Source organism: Notamacropus eugenii, chromosome 2, assembly GCF_028372415.1.
Source record: "Notamacropus eugenii isolate mMacEug1 chromosome 2, mMacEug1.pri_v2, whole genome shotgun sequence".
Lineage (NCBI taxonomy): Eukaryota > Metazoa > Chordata > Mammalia > Diprotodontia > Macropodidae > Notamacropus > Notamacropus eugenii.
In genome coordinates, this window is record NC_092873.1 from 353,923,429 (window position 1) to 353,944,531 (window position 21,103).

The 21,103-nt window shown below is 45.3% G+C and overlaps 1 protein-coding gene across 3 annotated transcripts in view; it reads left to right on the forward strand.

Moving 5' to 3' along the window:
• Positions 1–2,438: 2,438 nt before the first annotated feature.
• Positions 2,439–21,103, forward strand: part of ARHGAP23 (Rho GTPase activating protein 23) — a 123,452-nt gene continuing 104,787 nt past the window's right edge. Inside the window, exon 1 of one of the 3 annotated variants that reach the window (XM_072646226.1) lies at positions 2,439–2,462. In XM_072646226.1, the coding sequence (XP_072502327.1) occupies positions 2,454–2,462 (9 nt within the window). In that variant the 5' untranslated portion in view covers positions 2,439–2,453. Of the gene's footprint in view, positions 2,463–15,856; positions 16,496–21,103 lie in introns of those variants that run through there. The other 2 variants (XM_072646225.1, XM_072646230.1) reach the window with 2 other exon arrangements.

Here is a 21,103-nt window from a genome sequence, read left to right on the forward strand (position 1 = left end):
CCGTCTAACACCACTCTTATCCTCCCCCCTCTACTCCACTGCCAATTGACACAGACTCTTGGATGGCATAGTGGCCACTAGGGCAAAAAGAGGACATAGGAGGGAAGTTGAGGAGAGAACTGTGCCAGTCATCTAGGGGACACCGAGAGGCATGACTGCCCAGAACCCTGGGAAGCTGGGAGAAGGGAGAGAAGTAGAAGTAAAAGGATCTGGATTAATGCTCCAGGGGAGGACCCTAAGGCTTCTGGGCAGAGCCATAAGTGGTATCCCTTCCTTCAAACTGTCTATGGCCAAGCTGTCTATGGGGGTTGGAGGAATCTGGCCCACTGAGGGGGAGTGAGGGAGTCAGACTCCTCCTTACCTCTTTCTCTGGCCCTAAACTAAGTTGTCTTGGGGAGCTCTGGGCCTCCCTGCCCCTGGTCTACATTCCTGCCTCCCTCACCCCAGCACCCCACACATACCCTACCCATAAAGCCCCCTTTGTCCTCAGTTCCCTCCCCTCCAGAAGCACAAAGGATTTCCAACTTTGTCCCTGCCTCTGTTGTGGTGCCCCCCCCCCCCCAATTCTCCCCACTCCAGTGCCTGACAGTGGAATAGGGGGAGGAGAGAAAGTAGAACCAAGTTACCAGAACAAAAAAGACTTGTCCCTTTTTACCCTGAATAGTTTGCTGACTAAAGGAGGAGTCTGGGCGGAGAATCTACCTCCTTGACATACATGGCTCCCTTCTCTCAGTACAAGATCTGTCTGGGTTAATTACTGCCCCCTCCATGCTCCCTGACTGGGTACCCCCACTTTGGGCAGAGTGCCCACCTCTCACATGCCTACTCATGTGACGTCCTTTTGACTCTGGCTTGCCTAGCCAGGCTGGATGTTTCAGGCAAGAAGGGCACGGTTGGCATAAGGAACACCACTCAATAACTCTTCCCTGACAGTCTAGGATGGGAGAAAAACATCTTTTTATCTCTCTCTCTCTCTCTCTCTCTCTATCTATGTATCTATGTATCTATCTATGTATCTATGTATCTATCTATCTATGTATCTATGTATCTATGTATCTATGTATCTATCTATCTATCTATCTATCTATCTATCTATCTATCTATCTATCTATCTATCTATCTATCTATCTATCCATCTATCTACGCTAACCCTGTAGTGTCTCAACAGGATTCAAAGTGAATGTCTCTTAGCTAGGGAGGCACAACATCCTTCAGACAAATTGGTCACATTCCCAAAGTGCCAGGTTCTTTGGATGCTGTCCAGGGACTCTGGCCACTGTTGTCCCTTCTCTGGAACTGGGTAAATAATGTGGATTACTCTTGTAAGAGGGGCAGCATGGTATAGTGGATAGAGTTGGCCTCAGAGTCAGGGAGATTTGGGTTTTGATTCTGCCTCTGACATGCTGCCAGTGTGACTCTAAGCAAGCGACGTAACTTCTTCATGCTTTTGGCAGCTCTGTATGACTAAATTGCAGAAAAGGGGCTAATCTGCATGGGTACAGGGGATGAGCACCCAGACACATGCTCTATTGTCCTTTGTCCATGCCCCCCCACCCCCACCCCTCACCACAATATAAACACAGGGAATTTGGGGGAGGGAATTATTTATGCCCTCAACTCAATTAAAAGCCCTAGAGACAGATGTAGATGATTAAATTGAAGATTCCGGTACAAAACTGAGTCAGGGTTCCCTCATCCTCATCTAGTTTGTCCACTCCTCATCATCACTGGAAAATCAGCAGGCAAGACCCTTTGGCCAGACCTTCCAAACCAACTGGTTTTCAGGACCTGCAGTGTTTTTCACCAAAAAGACAGGATTTACTGAAAGAAGGAATGATGGGGTCCCTGAGCCTCTGGGCTTTCTCTGCCTCAGTCTGGGAAATAAAAGTCAAGTTTTTCTGGGAATGAATGATCCCCTATCTCACTCCAGATGATGTCTCCCCACATTTTTTCTCCCCACTTGAAGATGTTGCAGATTTATTTGTCCGTGGGGCTTGAGTTCCCTGACCCCTGAGAAGGTGATGACGGGCCTCTCCCTTTGAGAGTCCCTCCCCTTCCAATGCCGAGCCTGGCAACCACATGACACGTCTGCAGCCCCTCTCTCTCCAGTGCCGACAGAAAGCAAGGTGCAAAGAGGGGTGGGAGGTGTTGACTGGGTGGGGTCTGTGTTACCGAGTGTGAGTGTATGTGTGATGCCTTCATCAAAGAGGGGCGGGGAGGGGGCGGGCAGAGGGGCGGGACCCGAAGGGAAGGGAGGGAAGGGACTGGGAAGGGGCGGTTGGTGTGCCAGACATCAGCAGCTGCTTCTCTGCTTCGCCGCGGCTCCCCTGCCGCCTGGTGCTGGTGTTGGCACTGCCTGGCCTTAGGCTGGGGACAGGACCTGCATGGAAGGCCCGCTGCCTCCGCTTCCCTCTCCCGCTGGCTGGGCGAGGGTGGCATAGAGAGGGCACAACATGGAGCAGGTAGGAACGGTGGCGGATTGAGAGGGAGAGTGGGAGAGGGAGACTCTAATAGCTGGAATGGATGCTGGAGTCTGGGGACCGCCAGAGGGGAGAGTCCTTGGGGGCGGAGGAAAGGCCGCTCCCTGATTAAGCTGATGGGGGCGGGGCCGCGAGGCTACCCCTGGGCACGGGCGGGAAGGATGCTGGGTTCTGAGGAAGGGGTGGATGTGACATGGAGTGGTATCTCTCTCTCTCTCTCTCTCTCTCTCTCTCTCTCTCTCTCTCTCTCTCTCTCTCTCTCTCTCTCTCTCTCTCTCTCTCTCACACACACACACACACACACACACACACACACCCCATGGGTGCTTCAGGGTAAGCTCCCGCTATTGTCCCCCCACCCTCTTAGTCAACATCTAGGGAGACACAAGGAGAATTGAATTAAAGCATACACCCAGGGAGTGTACATGGGGTACACACGCACTCACACTCATGCGCGCATACACGTATCGCCTTCCCTCAACACTGTACACCTCTCACTGCTATCGCATCTAATGAAAGAGTATCCTACATTTACTAAATGTCCACAATAAGTCTACACAAGTTATGCATGCTCACGGTTTTTCTTTGTGAGGTGTGGTCCCCTTGGGAGTAAGTCCTATTTTGGAGTAGGGGAGGGGGAAGGGGAACTTCAGATTACAGCGATGGTAGCCTTCAGGGCTAAGCAAAGGTAAGGATGTCTGCTTGCTTGGCCCTCCTTTTGGTTCAGACCTCCACAGTGAGATCACTCCCTCCCCTCAGCCTTTCCCCTGAGCCTGGGCTCCCCCTTTCTTCTCCCTCTCTTCTTTTTGCCCCATTACAACAGCAGGAGTTATTTAGTTAACATTTCATGACACGGGAATATGGAGTAGGATGGGGTAGGAAAAGGACTCTGACTGTACCCTTCAGGTACACAGACATGCAGACCCAAAGAGACTCTGTGCATTGGCCTGGTTGGTACATGCCTGCCCACATGTATACACCATGAGAAGTGACATATCATAAGGAGGTCATCAAGAAGCATGGATGCTGGGGATAAACTTACGTGTGTGCCCTGGGGAAATCACATCCCTTTTGTGCAGCAAAGAGTACTTTTATAGACACACACCTGCGTGCATTGTTGTGGGGGGGTATGTGTATATATATATATATATATATATATATATATATATATATATATATATATATATATATGTATATATATACATATATATACATGCACACATATACATAGATGTATATTTATATAGATCCACACTTGTACATACATATATGTACACTTATATACATGTGTATATTTTATATACACATATGTATATTTTCACATATATTTACACTCTATCCCCGAAAAGCTTAATGAAGTTGTAAGCTATTTAAGCCTAAATATACACCCATACCCACACCCACACAGGTGGCTCTAAAATCTTAGTGTATTTTTAAGCTTAAACAAATACCCTGTGTGTACACACACACACACACACACACACACACGTATACGTGTGTGTGTGTGTGTGTATTGGAAACCCCTTTTAAAATAGAATCAGTCATGTTCATCCTGTCAATAAACAGGGGGAGAAAACACAAGCCCAGGATTTTACTTACTGAGCCTCAGAAGTGACTTTTTCTAGGGAGAAGATATTTCCCCCCATACTCACAGTACTCATGTTCACCTAGCTATCCAGAAGTGTGCTGCTTCTAAGGAGTTCTGTGTATATGTAAGGGAGGTAGCCATCGGACCAAAGGCTTTACCCACCCACCTGGACTTCTGAGTGAATTGGGAAAAAGTCTAGGTCCCAACCCATGCATCATGATTCCTTCTGTCCTGATTAAGGATTATCCCTAGAGTAGAGCCAACAGCTGTCAACTGCCAGATGTAGGCATATTTGTAGGACTGGATGCTTTCTTGCTCCAATTTTCTTTCCCAATTTGTGCTCTGTATTCAGGCTTTCCCTATTCTCCCAGGTATCACTGAATAGATAGTCCTGATAGGACCCTGATGAAGGGAGGGCATTAAGGCCATAAGGGAAGTGAACACAGGTTATTCACCTAGTTTAGTGCTGACCAATTGGGGAATCTAGGGCTCAGGATCCCAAGTCATCCCACGTTGTCCCAAGTCAGAGGTAGCAGGAAACATAAGGCATGAGATAGTTGACTTAGAAGTAGATTGATGATCCAAGGAGATGGAGTGTAGAGAAGTTTCCCATGACAAATGTATTCATGTTATATAGCCTGTCTGTGTGTATGGGCAAATATTTCCATCTTTGTCTCTTCTTCTTTCTTTGCTTCTGCTTTAGCAAGGAACACCCTGAGAGGTGTGGTCTAGATCCTTGGTTCCTACTGTATCCCCAGGTTCTTCAGGACTCAAAGCACTCAGCTCAAACAGTATTAAATTCCTGCTATGTGGGGTGGCTAGGTGGTGCAGTGGATAGAGCACAACCCCTGGAATTAGGAGGACTCAAGTTCAAATCTGACCTCAGAAATTTATTAGCTGTGTGATCCTGAGCAAGTCACCCAACTCTGATTGTCCCCCCCTCAAAAAAAATTTCTGCTGTTTACAAAGCACTGAAAATGCAAAGATGAAATTTGCTACTCTCAAGTGACTTAGGTTGGTGGCTAGGTGGTCAGTAGAGAACTAGAAACAGTCAGGAGAGCCTAAATTCAAATCCTGCTTTGGTACAATTTTGTTAAAAAACATTTGTGAAGTGTCTACTGTGTGCCAGTTTTTGTGCTAATCATGTAAATATTTAGAAGCCTTGTGACCCTAGACAAGTCACTTAACCTCCTTAACCTCTGTTTCTTCAACTGTGAAAAGGTGATAATAAAATCACCTTCCTCATAGGGCTGTTGGGAGTCTCAAATGAGATAATATGTAAAGTGCATTGCAAACCTTAAATTGACATATAAATTCTAGCTATTATCATTATTACATTTTAGTGGGGGTGGGGATGGTGCCCACAGATTAGTAAATATAAACTATATGCAAGGTCCTATGGGAAGGGTATGAAGAAAGCAGTAGCTACCTGGGGATATCAGGAAAGACTTCCTGTAGGAGGTATCCCTTGAAGCTTGAGGGGAGCTAGGGATTCTAAGAAACAGAAGTGAAGAGGATGAGCATTCTAGGAATGGAAAAGTATATAACACTCCACCTCTTAGTGGTAGAGTACCTTCTATTTTCTTGAGTTCAAATCTGGTCTCAGACACTTATTCGCTATATGACCCTGAGCAAGTCACTTAACCTTGTTTGCCTTAGTTTCCTCATCTGTTAGAAGGAAACAGAATCAAGAGTGGTGGAATAGGGGAGTGGGAATGGGGATAAGGAGTTAGAGCATCAGGAGGTTGGGATCTGGTATTGGGGTTGCACAAATGCTTACTGCTGGGGTCTGGAAGGCGAGTATATTCCACTGGGAGATGATGCCAACTGACCTCCAGGCCTGTTTGGTATCTGGGGCTTTTAATTCAAATAGTCCCTGGCAGCTTCATAGAACTCTGGGCCTTGGAACAAGAAGACAGGAGGATGGAGGTCTGTGAGTTGAGAGCTAGGATGGTTTAGTGCAGATTAATTGGATTTCTGCCAACATGCCCAGTTGGGGCTCAGGCACTCGGAGATAAGGAGGCGGTGTGTCCCTCCCAGAGGACCTGGAAATCATCCTACTGATTCACTAATGGATTGGGCCTGGAAACAAACTATCTCACTACCTAGTTTTATCTGTTGAAACATCAAGATACAAACTGTCCTCTCTCTCCCATTCAAGCATTGAATCACATCCTTTCTTGTTTGGATAGAAATTTTGGGGTAACTTGATAAGATCTCTCTAATTTCTTAAGACATGTGACTTGCTTTGGATCTTCCTCATTAACCTATAGGTTAGCACCTAGCCCACATAATAGCCCACATAATAAAAATAATAAGAGCTGGCATTTATATAGCCCTTTAAGATTTGAGAAGTCCTTCATATATGTGCTACATCTCATTTGACCTTACAACAGCCCAGTGAGGGATGTGCTTTTCCTTTTGGAGGTCATATCTCTGCTTTATAGAAGAGAAAACTGAGGCTGACAGAGGTTAAGGGACTTGCCTAGGATACTTCCTCTAGTAAGTTGTCTGAGGTAGGATGTTAACTCATGTTTTCCTGATTCTGCTTCCTGGGCTCTAACCACTACGCCACCTAGCTGCCTAGCAAAATATGACAGTATGGCACACTGCTTAGGTCATCAGATGTGGGCACTCTCACTGACCATACATGTATGACCTGAGGGAGTCACTTCCCTTCTGCATGGGGTGCAAAAAGGAGTACTTTTACACAGGTACAGACGCACTTCCCTCCTTCCCCCTATACAGTGTCCCAAAAGTCTTTGAATTGCACTAAGGCTTTTGGGACACTCTCTGTGTGTGTTTGCACATAAATATGTACATATGTATAACTCTATCTGTGCATTAGACTGAAGGTTTTTTGGGTGTGAGCTCTTCCTATTAATGCAGATCTTCACTCCTCCCTGGTTTAGAGTTATAGTCTCATAGTTCTAAAGCTGAAAGGCAATATAGAAACCATTTAGTTTGATCCCCTCCTTTTTCAAATGAGGAAACTGAGGCTTAGGTTAGTGACTTGATCATGGTCTCAGAGTCATGTTCGAGTAGCAGGAAATTAACCCAGGTCTTCTTGACTCCAAAGTCAGTTCTTTCTTCAGTATTAGATGCTGCATCTTATGTTATTTTTAATAAAGACTTATGCATAATGCCTCAAAATTCCAATCCCGGTGGCCCATAGGTATTTCAGAGCACATTCCATGTGCTCTGCTACAAAATGCTGGATGGGTAGGGGCAACAGTTATGCTAATCAGTCAGCACAGGCTGAACCCAGGCTCCCGTTGGTCTAAATGACATCTAAGGTCCCTTCCAACCTCATTTCATGATTCTATTTCTTCTTTTTCAATCCTTTTCTCATGTCATTCTGACTCATGGGATGTATCTGCTGAGGGAAATAAGCAAATCAGCGCTCTCCATTGTATTATTAAATGTAGCCACTAAATTATTTCTGTTATTATCACGATGGACTGTAGCTAATCTTGACCTCATATATAATGAGTGGAACCCAATGGCCATGCTGGTGCATTGCACTTAATAGCTTCTCTGGAAAATTATACATATGTAGAATTTTCATTAACTGATTCCTGTCTTAAAAAGACAAGGACGAGAAGTTATTTAAGGACCTCTGTACTGAAAGTGAAAAAGCCTTTTAAAATGCAAAGAAATATCCCCTGATATGTCCATTTGGTGTGCCTGGCTTTTCTGCAGACAAAACAAAACAAAGCCAATGTTAAAAAATGGAACACAGCTAAAATTTATTGTTGAGCCAGGAATCGCCAGGTATGACAAAGGTGATGACTTCCAAAGTGACATCAAGGTGTGATTAAACCCTTATCCTTTACCTTTCCCCAGGTAATTCTCCCCTCTCCTTCCCTACCTATTTCCCCCTCTAACTTTTTCTCCTTTCCCCCCAGTCTGGGCAGCTTAAAGTTATTATCCTAGACATAAAGCTACCTTTTCCTCTCTATTGTTTTAAAAAAACAATAGCTTATATTTCTATAATAATAGTGTATAGACAAGACTCTGAGATTTATAAAGCAGTTTACATATGCTATCTTTTTTCCCTTAATAGTATTTTATTTTTTCCAGTTACATGTAAAGATAGTTTTCAACATTTACTTGGATAAGATTTTGAATTCCAAATTTTTTTCTCCATCCCTTGCCCCCCGCTGCTCCTAGACTTCAAGCAATCTGATATAGACTATACATTACATTTGCTCTCTTATGTAATATACACAATAACCCTGTGAGATAGGTAGCTACAGGTGTTATTTACCCCAATTTTAGAGATGAGGAAACAAAGGCTCAAAGATAGGGAGTGACTTGCAGAGGGTCACCCAGCTGTGAAGTGTCACAGGTAGGTAGGATTCAAGCCTAGGTCTCTTCTGATTATGAATCTGGCATGTTCCCCATGCTACACCACTCCGTAGCAATACGAATACTCAACATTTCCCTCAGGACAACTCTATGAGTTGGTATTGGATACATTTTACAGATGAGGAAACCAGTCTCAGAGAGGTGACCAAATATCACATCCCTGGAGAACAATGGAGGGCAGGGCTTGAACTCCTGGTCTCTGGATTCCAGATTCTATTGTCTTTTTTACTATTTCATGCTTCTTCTGAAAAGGGAGGTCTAGGGCTTCCCCTCCCACCTTGCACCCATTGCATATGCTAAAGAAAGAGGAAATTGAGCTGACCAGGGGGTGTGCCCAAATGGGAAGTTTCTGAATTCAGCACCCTTTCTTAATTGGGTAGGAGCTTTATGACTCCTATGAGAAGCCAGATGAAAGAAAAAGAAATAAGGCTGGGACCTGGCTGTCAGTGATGTTCACAGGGATCCGCTATTGAGTGGCAGCCTGGTATAGTAGATAGAGATGGATAGAGAGCTGACCTCTATCTTAAACTCTAAGGCAACTGAGCTCTGAAGTTGCAGAAAAAGTGCTAATCTACATTGGTAGAGGGAATTTACGCATCTGAGAGGTTCCTATAATAATGAAATCACAGATCCAGTTCATATCCCTTCTAGCTGCAGTAGCTGCTCAGGTACAGAAAGGTGGTACAGTGGTTAGATCACTGGGCCTTGAGTCAAAAATACCAAGTTCAAATCCAGCCGCAAACATTTACTGACTATGTGACTCTGGGCAAATCATTCATCCTCTGCCTCAGTTTCCTCAACTACAAAATGGGGATAATAATAGTACTTGCCATTCACCTTTCACAGTGTGAATGGCATATGGTAGACACTTAATGCTTTTTCCTTCCTTTCTTTCTCCCAAACTGTCCCCTGTCCCAGTTCCCATGATGTCCAGTTAATCCAAATGAGTGTTTGAGTTCCCACCAAGTATGCTCAGCCCAGAGTGGCAGGGAAATGGAATCTCTTAGATGGCAGTGGATGTAGAACAGAAAGGAACCTTAGATCTAGTTTTTTAGATGAGGAGACTAAAGCTTAGGGCAACAAGGTGGCACAGTGGATAGAGTTCCAGATCTAGAGTCAGGCTCATCTTCCTGAGTTCAAATCTAGCCTCTGACATTTGTGACTCTGGGCAAGTCACTTAACCCTCTTTGCCTTAGTTTCTTTATCTGTAAAATGAGCTGGAGAAAGAACTAGCAAACTGCTCCAGTATTTGTGCTAAAGAAAACCCCAAATGCAGTCACAAAGAGTTGGACATGACTGAAAAAGACTGAAATAACAACAAAATTAAAGTTTAGTAAAGAAGAAAGAAAAGAAAGACTTGCTCAGGATCATAGAACTAGGGAGGGAAGTGGCAAAACTGGGATTCTAACTCAGGTCCTATGACCTCAAATAATCTTAACTTAATGTTGCTGTGATGCTTTAGGGTTTACAAATCACTTTCCTCAAAATGACCTTATGAGGTAGAAAAGGCAAATATTATTGCTCCCATGTTGCAAATGAGGAAACAGAGGTTCAGAGAGGGTAATTTACTTGACAAGCGGTAAGTATCAAATACAGTTCTTTTCTGACTCCAAAATCCATCATGCAAGAAATTCCTTGCTTTGAGAGGTCCACGCAGCTAGGAAATAATATCTCTTTTCTCATCCAACACACAGGATGGACCTCAGTAGAGAAAGGAGACATCCCCACCTCTGCTACCCATGCCAGACCAATATAAGGTACCTGGATAATCAGAGAGAATAGCTGATGCTGGGCAGAGCGGCACGGATGTTCCCTTGACATAGCCCTCACCTTGCAGTTTTCATTCTTGGTGCCATTAGGCAAGAAGTTTAACCTTGATCATCAGTTTCCTCCTCTGTAAAAAGCAGAGGTTGGGCTAAAGCAGCAGTCTCCAAACTTTTTTGAAAGCTTATCCCTATGAGCAAAAAATGTTTGAGCATAACCCCAAACATGTGGCTATTTATTTGTAAATTATATTTGCAGATAACAGTACTTATATATATATATCATAAAATATATGCAAAAACCAGTTTTAAAAGGATGAAAGATGAAATGAATATTTAAAAAATGATTTTCCTTTTACTAAATTTACAAAACTTCTTTATGTTTTCACTAGAGCAATTGTAATGTTTTAATGAAAACAATGTTATTGAATCTGCATATTTGTTTAAATTTTGAGTAAAACATTTTATGATCTAGTGATTCAAAGCTCTGTTTCTAAATTCGGTGTTATTGGCCATCAGTGTTGAAAATGATACTTTCCAAAGACACGGAGAGCCAAATGGAAGAAGCGTATCATTAACTACTCTTACTAAATCATAATCAAAATCCCATCTTCCGATTATGCAAAAATAGTTGATTTTCCAAAAAAAAAAAAAAATCTACTAGTTAAATTCCATTTTCCCTAATGTCAGTCATTCTTGCACATTAATCAGAAAGTGTTGCAGTTTTATATTTTTAACAAATAGGTTCACAATTCATCATTTGGAAGATTTTTGAGTAGGATAGAACATTCTGCTTCCAAGTTCTTGAAAGTGGGTAGATATGAGAGGTTTTTATAGGTGACACACACGTCATTTTGGCAACCCAAGCTTTGCTTTCAAAAGTCTTGCTAAGCACGATGACTCGATACTATAATTGGGCAATATTTCTAGACACAATATACCCTTAGGTAAAGGTTCATCATTAAAGCAGTAATGGAAGTAAATTATATTTTAAACACTCTTCTTGATACTCTAGAATTTGTTTTTTAGTTCATCTTCTTATCAGATCATCGTTTTTGCCTCTTCACCTGACTGATGAACTTGGAACTAGGAGCAAGCGAAGTCTGGGCTGTGTTTTTTCTTTGTTGCTCTATTTTATTCAAATAATTAGTATTTCTTGATTTCTTCGCAAGAATCTTTTTGATGCACTTGTCCATTCAGTGAGGGGTAGTTTATTTAAAACCAGATAACATAATCCATAAATCCACTTCATTAGCTACGACACATTACAACAGGCTGAAAATGAACCAGTGGGGATGATATCACATTCAGCCCCATCCCATTATAGAACTCCAGTCCTCTCCTCTCAGGATACTTTGCCTTACAGTGCATGACCAGACAGAGTGAGGGCACTTAGGTGAATCTGTAGATTAAATATTAGCAAAGTTTAATGTCTTATACTTAATAATACATATAAATATGGTGTAATATTTTTTCTTGCACCCCATTCCATCATCTTGTGCACCCCTTAGGGGAGGGTTGAGGAACCCGTGGCCTCAAGTCCACATGTGGTCTTCTAGGTCCTTGAGTGTGGCCTTTTGACTAAGTTCAAGTTTTATATGACAAATCCTTTTATTAAGGGGATTTGTTCTGTGAAGTTTGGATTCGGTCAAAAGGCTGCACTTGAGAACTTAGAGGGCCATATGTGATCTCAAAACTTCAGGTTCTCCACCCCTGTGCTTAGGGTGTGCACATTTCTTGGAGATGATTGGACTGAAAGATTGCTGGGGACCTTCTAGATTTAAATCTAGGAAATTCTGAAACAATTTTCATTGTCCCCTTCCCTATGGAGGGTAGAGGTGGAAGTGTTTCTCAAGTCTGTGATATCAAGTTGGTGGCATCAGTGAGGTGATGGTGAGTGGATGCCTCCCTCCCATTACTTGGCTGGAAAGATCCAGTCAAGAGTACAGTAGATATATAAAAAAAGAGTAGAGTAGATAACCTTCAAAAGAAATTAACGTTAGCATCTCCTCTGGGAGCAATCCCATCCTGGACCTGTGGCCACCCTTTTGTTCCACTGGGAGCACCTGTGGGTTCTGGAGAGGGTAGACGAGAGGTAGTGGGAAGAAAGAATGTAGGGCGGGGGGAGGACGAGGAGAGCAGCCAGGCTAGAGTAATTAAAGGTGGGAGCAGACGCAAAACTGATTTAACAACCCACAATTTAGTTTCCTCCAGCCTGCCTATATCTTTCCACAAGAGGGCGTTGTTTCTCCTTTGGTTTTAGTGCCCGGAGTCTGAAACCTTTTCTCTCCTGTCATAATTCCTTCCCAGAACAAGAGCCCTCCCCCTGCGTTCTTCTTACCTGCCTCCTGGGGAAGAATGGTTTGGGAGGCAGCGTATTGCAGGGCCAGTTTTAGGCTCTGAGACACTTGTCTCAACTCTCCTCCCTACTTTCCCACATCCCCACTTTTAGAGGGAATTAGAAGATTTGGCTTCATTATCCTCTTCATCACAGCTTTTGGAGCTGGAAGAGACCTTAGAGGTTTGACAGCCAGGATCCCTGTGGCCTTGGGTAGGTCTCTTGCCCTATCAGCCTCAGTTTCCTCCTTTATTAAAAAAATAATTTAGACTCAATGTTCTCTAAGGTGCCATCTAGCACTGAATCCTCTGATCCTTGATACAGAACCATCAATTGGTGTCTGTTCAATCCCCATCTAGAATTGGAGTTCCCCTGGCATTTTTGGGGGGAGGGAAAGGGAGACCCTGTTTAGCCATAGCCACCCATCTATAATTTCTCCCTCATCTCCAGCCACCACTATCTAGGCAATACAGAGAGGGGAAAGGGAGAGAGGGAAGAAGAGGGAGAGGGAGAGAGGGAGAAAGAGAGAGGAAGGCAGAGAGAGAGGGGGATGCAGAGGGAGATAGGGAGGAGAGAGAGAGGGAAAGGCTGAGAGGGAGGGAGAGGGAGAGAAAGAAAGGGAGAGAGAGGGAGAGGAAGAGGGAAAGGGAAAGGGAGAGGGAGAGGGAGAGAAGGAAAGAGTGAGGGAGAGAGGGAGGCTGAGGAAGAGGGAGACATACATTGAGGATGTAATGAGATGTGAGGAAGGAAAATCATCAGATAGGAGGAGAAGGTAGGAGGAAGGTGAAGAGGCTGGAATTTGGGGGGCAATAGGGAAGGAAGGGATAAGGGGATGAGGGGCATAAGATGAGATAGAAGAGAGAAGTGCAGGGGTATGAAGGGACAGGATGGGTGTCTGGGTTGGAGGAGGTGGGTCTACAGTTCAGGAAGAGGTGTGGAAGAGCAGCGAGGTGGGGGAACTTTCTGGGAAGTGGGTGGGAGCAGGATTGGGGGTAGTAGTCAGGGGTTGTGTGTGTGTGTGTGTGTGTGTGTGTGTGTGTGTGTGTGTGTGTGTGTGTGTACTAGTGTATTGTGGACTAAGGAATTTGGCCGGATGGGAGTGTGAGCTCATTTCCTCTTGCCTGTTTCAGGAACTGAGGGCACCACAAGCTGGAAAAAGTGACCAGGGGGCACCCCAGCAGTCACCACTCTCCTTCCCTCCCTTGGACTCAGGTCATCATGCCTGATGCCAGTACCCAGATTCTTAATCAGTCTCAGACTAGTGAATTTCACTCCCCCTCCCCTCAAGGCAGCCTGTTTGTCCAGGAAGGGGAGGATGAACTGGAGAGACAGAGCACTTGGGAACCATTCAGCAGCATGGAGGAAAGAAGTGGGGGACCATGGCTTGAGGAAGTGACAGGAGGATATAAAGAACTGGCAAGAAAAAGTGGAGCAGCACTACAGCATGAAGGATTGAAGTTAGACAGCAAGAATGATTTCCTGTGTTGGGGAAATTCGTGGGCTAAGATGCTCTGAGTCAGCCCTCTGTGTTCTTAAGGCTGGAAGCTTGGTGGGGGTTGCTTCAGGGTTCAGGAAGGCATTTTCCCTCTACCAGATGGAGCCATTTCCACATAAGCATATGGCAGAAGACATAGCCTCCCATTCAGCACCAACGTGCCTTGAGATGAGGTTAAGGGGTATATTTGGGGGTGAGGATGGGGGATCAGGGATAGGGCAGAAATTAAAATAAGACATTCTTCCACCAGACTAAGGAGCCACAGATAAGAAATGAATCTCTCCCTGGGCTCCTTAGGGATAGCACTACCATTCCCCCCATGTTTTTTCCAGCTCTGGAGACCCAACTCCTGCCTTGGTCCAAGGAATGGAGGGCTGGGAAACACTAGATACAATCAAGTCATAGAGAAAGGGTCCCAGGGAAAGGATAAAATAAATAGATGAACAGAGAAGTTTCTCTGCCGCATTTCTAGGCCATATTCCTTTGTATGGACCCTGAACACTTTCCTTTAATCATCTGGAAGCACAGGAAGGTTATCAAATCTGCAAAGGGGTGGAGGGAAATGAAAGGAATACTGAGTTTCATGTAGCAGAAAATATAGAGGTTAGATTGCAGGAAGGACTTAATAACCCGAAAGGTCAGGTGCAACCCAAAGAATCTTGGGTTTCTTCCTTCCTCCCCTTCCCCTCCTCCCCCCTCTTCCCCTCCCCCCAAGTAAGAACATTGCCAGGCTAGACTGAGGGTAGATGGATGAGGGATTTCTAGGTGGTGGTTGAAGGGAGGTGGATTCCTGACACACCCTTGGGATGCCCTTCCAGGCAAATCTTTGTGACTGGCTCAGTGTTAGACCGGAAAACACTCTAGGTGCCTTATGTAGGAGTCCAGTGACTCACAGGTATGTTGTCTGTGAGTATGTGTCTGTCCAATATTTCTTCTCTCATTCTGCACTCCTAGACTAAGATCTTTTTCTCTGGAGGCCACAACTAGTGGGGATAGTAGGCGATAAAGGAATTATGGGGGTAGGAAGGAATTAAGGTAGTCGCTTTATATCTTTCTCTCTGCTACCTCCTTTCTTCTATGTAATTATATTACCCTGACTCCCAAACACATGTACCCCAGGGGGAGCGGAATCAGGAAGCCTGGCTTAGAATGCTTTCCTGGGGAACTGATGATCTATGGGGAATACTGCATTCTTTCCCATGGTGTATCACCACCAAAAGATAATAGTCCAGTTAGGATTCCGACTACCTCTCTCTGTTTCTCTCTCTCGTACATGAGTCTGCCTTTCTGTCTTGGCTCTATGCCTTTGTGTTTCTGTTCATCCCCATGTGTCTAGTAAGTATTTAAGAAATGCTCTGTTTGCCTATCTATCCTGCCTTGTGTAGATCTATATTTCTCTAACTTTCACTTTTGCTACTTCCCATACCACTGTCTCTGTGACTATGTCTGTTTCTCTGTATTTCTCTTTGTCTCTCTGTGCCAGTTCTGGGTAAGGTGCCCTTGACCTCTTTCCCTGACCTCACCAAGCTCTCTATCTGGGCCATTCTGAGGGAGGCAAGTTTTTCTCTCCTCTCCTCTCCTCTCCTCTCCTCTCCTCTCCTCTCCTCTCCTCTCCTCTCCTCTCCTCTCCTCTCCTCTCCTCTCCTCTCCTCTCCTCTTCTCTCTCTCTCTCTCTCTCTCTCTCTCTCTCTCTCTCTCTCTCTCTCTCTCTCTCTCTCTCTCCCTCTCCACTCCCTCTCTCTTTTTCTCTCCCCTTTCTTCCTTTTTCTGTCTCTCTCTCTCCCTTCCTCTCTCTTCACTCTTCTTCCCTCCTTCTCTGCCCCTCCATCCCTTTCTGTTTCTCCGTACTCTCTGTCCCTCCCTTTTTCTCTCCTTTTTTGTCTTTCTCCCTCTCTCTGTGTCCCTCCTTTCTTAATGTCTTTCCCTCTCTGTCTCTATCCCTCCCTCTCTGTTCCTTCTTTCTCCCTCTCTCGCTAGCTCTCCAATCACCATTCTCTGATCTCTATCCTACCCATCCGTTTTCTCAGCCCCAGGGTTCTGTCTGATCTATCATCCCGCGGGTTCCGATGAGCTGGGCAGGTTCTGAGCTCCGTTTCTCTCAGGGTAGGAAAGTAGGGTGAGTTCTCTTCTCGTTTCTCTCTTCCACTTTCTCGCTCCTCTCTCAGTCTCCTCTCACTGGGGTCTGGGTCGGTTCTTCTCTTTGCTCGGTGGGCTTGCCCTTTCCCTACCAAGATCTCCACCTCCTCCTCCTGGGCCCCTTCCTATCCCTCCCAGGTTCCTCCCACTCCCCGCCCAAACTACTCCCACTCCTCTCCAGGCTCCGCCTCTCCCCTCCCCCTTCCCTCTCCCTGTCCCTCCCCAGCCCTGATCGGGCCCCAGAGTCGCCGCTGCTGCCCGATGAATGGAGTCACCTTCTGCCTGGTCGGGATTCCTCCCCGCCCGGAGCCCCGGCACCCCCAGGTGAGAGGAACTGGCAGGGAATATGGACACGAAGCCTGGCTCTAAGGGATACAGGGTATGGGCAAGACGAGTGATGCTACCCAGGAATGATACTGCCACCTCACACAGAGTTCTCCCAAGTGAGAACTGGACATGGGGAGGATCCCCTTCCTGGAATGGAATTGGTTGGTTGGCAACTAGGGGTCCTGGATCCTGGGTCAGGCTGTGGGTGGAAAAAATCTCTGAAGCTACTAGGTCTGCTCAAGGATGGGTATAGTGCCAGGACAGGAGTGGGCATCGAGGGATGGCAGAGAGAGTGGACAGTAAAAACACTTGCCCAGGTAAATGGTGAGCAGGCTTCAGGAGTGAAAGGGGGAGGCCCGATCCCTTTGTCCCTCCGTTTGCCTGCCAGCCAGGCAGGGCGACTCTCACTCCCGTTTCCTCTGCCCGAGTTTTCTTTTTCCGTTGGTGAGGCCCAGACACAGCTGGAGAGGGAGAGAGTGGGGGAGGGGGCTCCTTTCAGAGCTGGATGTCCTCTCCGGGGCAGGCAGGGCAGGCTTTAGGATGCCAGCTTTAGGGCTTAAGAATTGGGGCTACTTCCTCCCCAAGGCCAATGGCAGACTGGTCAGTTTCCCTCCTCCCCCATAACTTACAGCCTCAGGACATATGGCTCCTCAGTTCTCTGGGGGAGTCCCCTGCCCCCACCCTTTGCTCTTGGGCTGCTTGTCTGGGTGGGTGGGTCTGGCCTGGAGGTGCCAGGGGGATTAGTCAGAGCTGTAGTGCTCTCCCTCCCTTGTTTGGGTTCTTTCATCTACCCAGCTGCTGAGGATGGGGAGGGACTGTTCACCCAGAAGCCCACAACCCAAAGGCATCATCCTAACTATCCTGCCTGCATGACAGAGAGGACTGATCTGGGGGGAATACCTTTCTGTCAATAAAGGAAGCCTCATCATCTCCAGATAGGTGCCCCTCTGGTCAGAAACTTCACCTCTTTTCCTGAGAGGGTATTATTGTTTTGTTGCCTGGAAAGGACATTGGAAACGAGGGGGCATTTATTGGCGGGGAACTGCTATACTCCGCTGTACTGTGAACCTCTGAGCAAGCCAAATTACCACTTTCTGCCTCAGTTTTCTCATCTGTAAAATGGGGATAATAATAGTACCCACCTCCCAGAATTGTTGTGAGACTCAAAAGAGATAACCTGTGTAAAGGGTTTTGTAAACTTTAAAATCCTACATAAATGTTAGAGCTATCATCATTAAGAGTGACCAGTGGGTATGGAAAACACCATACCAAGAACGATTCAGCTTTGGGGTCTCTATTGGATCCTCTTCTATCTTTAGGGTTAAATTCTTAGGGACCTCCCTGCCCTAACCTTTTCATTATATGGTTGAGATTTGATATTTGAGAATTCCGTGCTTGTGGGTCTGCGTTTGTCTTCCCAGGACCGGTATACGATGAGATTCTCATCTCTCGAATGACTGTGCCCGCCTGCCCCCTCTCTTCACTCTTCCCCCCCACATCCAAGCCCAAGTGTGTTTCCTAATTACGAACTTGAAATTCAGGATGAACTGGGGGGTGGGGTGGGTCATTAAACATGAGTCCTTTGGATATACCCCTTTTCTACATCTTCCAAAGAGAGGGTGGTTGGGCTGTGAGCCCGTGTGATTGTCCCCCTTAGGCAAAACTACAGCCCCATTATCAAAAGTGCTGGGATTGTTGATTTGATGTGTGCTTTTGCATGTGATTTGCCTCACTTTTATGGGACAATCCCTTTCACCCCAAACCTGGTCCAAAGCTCTCCAACTCCAGTCTTCCTAGTGCCTCTAGTCCAGGCAGGGGTAAAGTGGGCAAAAAGGCTATTTGAGATCAACCCTGTTTCTCCTATTTGCTAGGCACCTCCTCTTCCCTGGCCTTAGAGATATTTTGGCAGAGATGTCAGCTCACTCTGGTACCTTCTTGGGCAGGAACGAGGCAGGGGGGATAGGGGAGTAGTGTTGGGAAATTGGCAGCAATACCAGGCTCAGCTGGGCATGGAGTTGCCATGGGGGTTGGGATGGGTGGTGAGGAGACCAGTTCCTGATCTTCACTCAAGGATTTTGTTCTCCATCTCCCTCCCCCACTCCCAACTGCAGCCCCAGATCTAGGTCTCTTCCCAGCATCCTGGGAGACATTGGGCTAGTTAGGGGAGAGAATTTTGTGCATCTGGATGAGTGTCCTATATTTCTGTTCCTTCCATGCCCTCAAGGAGCAAGTGGACATTCTTAGTTTATCAAAAGTAAACTTGTGCTGCTTGGGCTTTCTTAGGGATGTGTGTGACTGTGTGAGTGTGTGTTATGTTGTATAGTGTATTGTGTATGTGTTGTGTGTAAGACACACATACAGAGACAGCCAGAGACAGAGAGACGTGGAGACATGGAGACAGAGAGGGAGAGACAGAGACAGAGACAGAAAGAGAGAGACAGAGAGAGAGAGAGAATCTGGTTCTAGGTACAGAGTAGGAAGATGGATAGTTTCATCTTCCAGTGAAGGAATACTTTGGAAGGCTTCTTCTCATGCATTACATGACAGGAAGACATTTCAGTTTTTAGCATGAGATTGAGGTTAGATGTCTAGAAGGGATAAGATGAAATGATGTAGTAGGAAAAGCCCTAGATCTTTATCCCAGAGACCTGAATTCAAATCCTAGCCCTTATACTTACTAACCTTATGGTCCTGGATAAAGCATTAAACTTTTCTTAGCTTAAAGTTTCCTTATTGGTAAATCAGGAAATGGTAATATTTTCAGTCTACCTCTTCTGTTTTTTAAACTGTAAAACTAAAAGGTATGAGCTATTGTTATTATCAATAAGCTTTTGTAACTTCTGTCCCTGGTGCCTTGAACAGTGCACCTGGCCCATGGCAAGCACTTAACTGATTATTGATTGATTGATATGGAGGATTGTGTGATGAGGGAACACTAGGCAGCAGAATTTCCCATTCTAGAGTCTCTAAGTATTAGTTTTCTATCACTAGAGGGGGTTATTCAGAGCCTTAGGGCAGACAGAGTAATGATTAAGATGATCTGACAGGAGGAAAGAAAGAGAAAAAAAAACGAATATGAAGAAATGGTTGCTACATCTCCTTGGGTCTCAGTTTTCTCATCTGTAAAGTGAAGAGTTTGAACAACTAGATGATGTCTAAAGCCCCTTCTAGGTCTAAATTCTATTAGTCTTTGGATGATGGCAGCATACATTTAGAACTGGAAGGAGTGTGCTGGAACCAGCTTGAACTGGATTCATGAAAGCTGATTGTTAAATTTTCACTGTGCTCATTTATGCCTCAGAAATGGACAAACTACAGATCAGGGCTTGATTTATTGTTTTGTTGATTTCTAGACCTAAGAAAGTAATGGAGAAAACATTAATAGTGCAGAATAAACTGAAAACTGTGTAATATATACGTCCCACCCAAAGAGCTGGTTGTTAAACATTTACTAGCACACTCCTGCCTAGACATTTAGTTCAACCTACAGGTTTTACAAATGAGAAAACTGAGTCCCACAGAAGTGAAGCAACTTGTCTGAGGTCCTAAGTCTAGCCTTTCATTACACACTAGAATCTATGCAATTTAGTACAAAAGTAATTTTATGAAGATAATTTGTCTTTAAGACTCAGTCAACAAACACTTATTGAGCTCCTACTATGTGCCACATATTATACTAGGTGCTTGGGGATATAAAGAGAAAAATTATACAGTACCCTTTGCTCCGAAGGGCCCTACATTCTACATTCTACCAGGGAGTGTTAGAACAGTACTTCTGTCTGCCTTTGATCCTTTGTCTAAGTTACCTCTACTGACAATCTGATGACCACCATCAATTCTAGGATTTTGTCAAGGGATCACAAGATTGCAGGATTTAGATATGGAAGGAACCCTAGAGGTCATCTGGTCCAACCTCCTCATTTGGTACATGAGAAGACTGAGGCTCAGAGAAAGAAAGCCACTTGCTGAGTCACACAAGTAGTAATGGAAGTAGAGTTAGAGTTTGAATGCAGGTCTTTCTGACTCCTCATCCAGTACTCTTCCCTTCAAGTCAAGGATGACTAAAGTAGGTCTTTCACTCTTCAGCTTGGGCAGGGAGAATAGTGCACAGTATTCCGGGAGATGGTGGGTACTGTTCAGTTCCTTCTTTTCTGACACTAACAGGTCCAATTCACTTTGAGGTTGTGAGTGGATGCTGGGGCAAGGAGAAGGGAGATAGTCTAATACAGCTTGCAGAGGTGAAGAAGGTGGAATGAGAAGGTGAAACCACTGAAAGGATTTTGAATTTTGTATGATTTTGAATTATCTAGCCAATTGACTCCCTCTATCTCAAGAAACATATGAATAGGGCCTGAGAGAGCTGGCTCTGCCTTCCTCCTAACTCCCTCACTCCCTCCTCTCCAGGCACACAACCCGCCTTTAGATCAAGGGCCCCTTTACATTGTGTGAGATGGTGCCAGCTTGTCAGCATGGTCGTGCCAGCCAGTACCCAGTAGGCACCCCCTCCCCCTTCCACTTGCAGGGATCTAGGGCCCAGCCAGCCTTAGAACTGGATCTTAGGACAGGTCCTGATCAAGCACAGTGGGATGAAATGAGGGCATGATT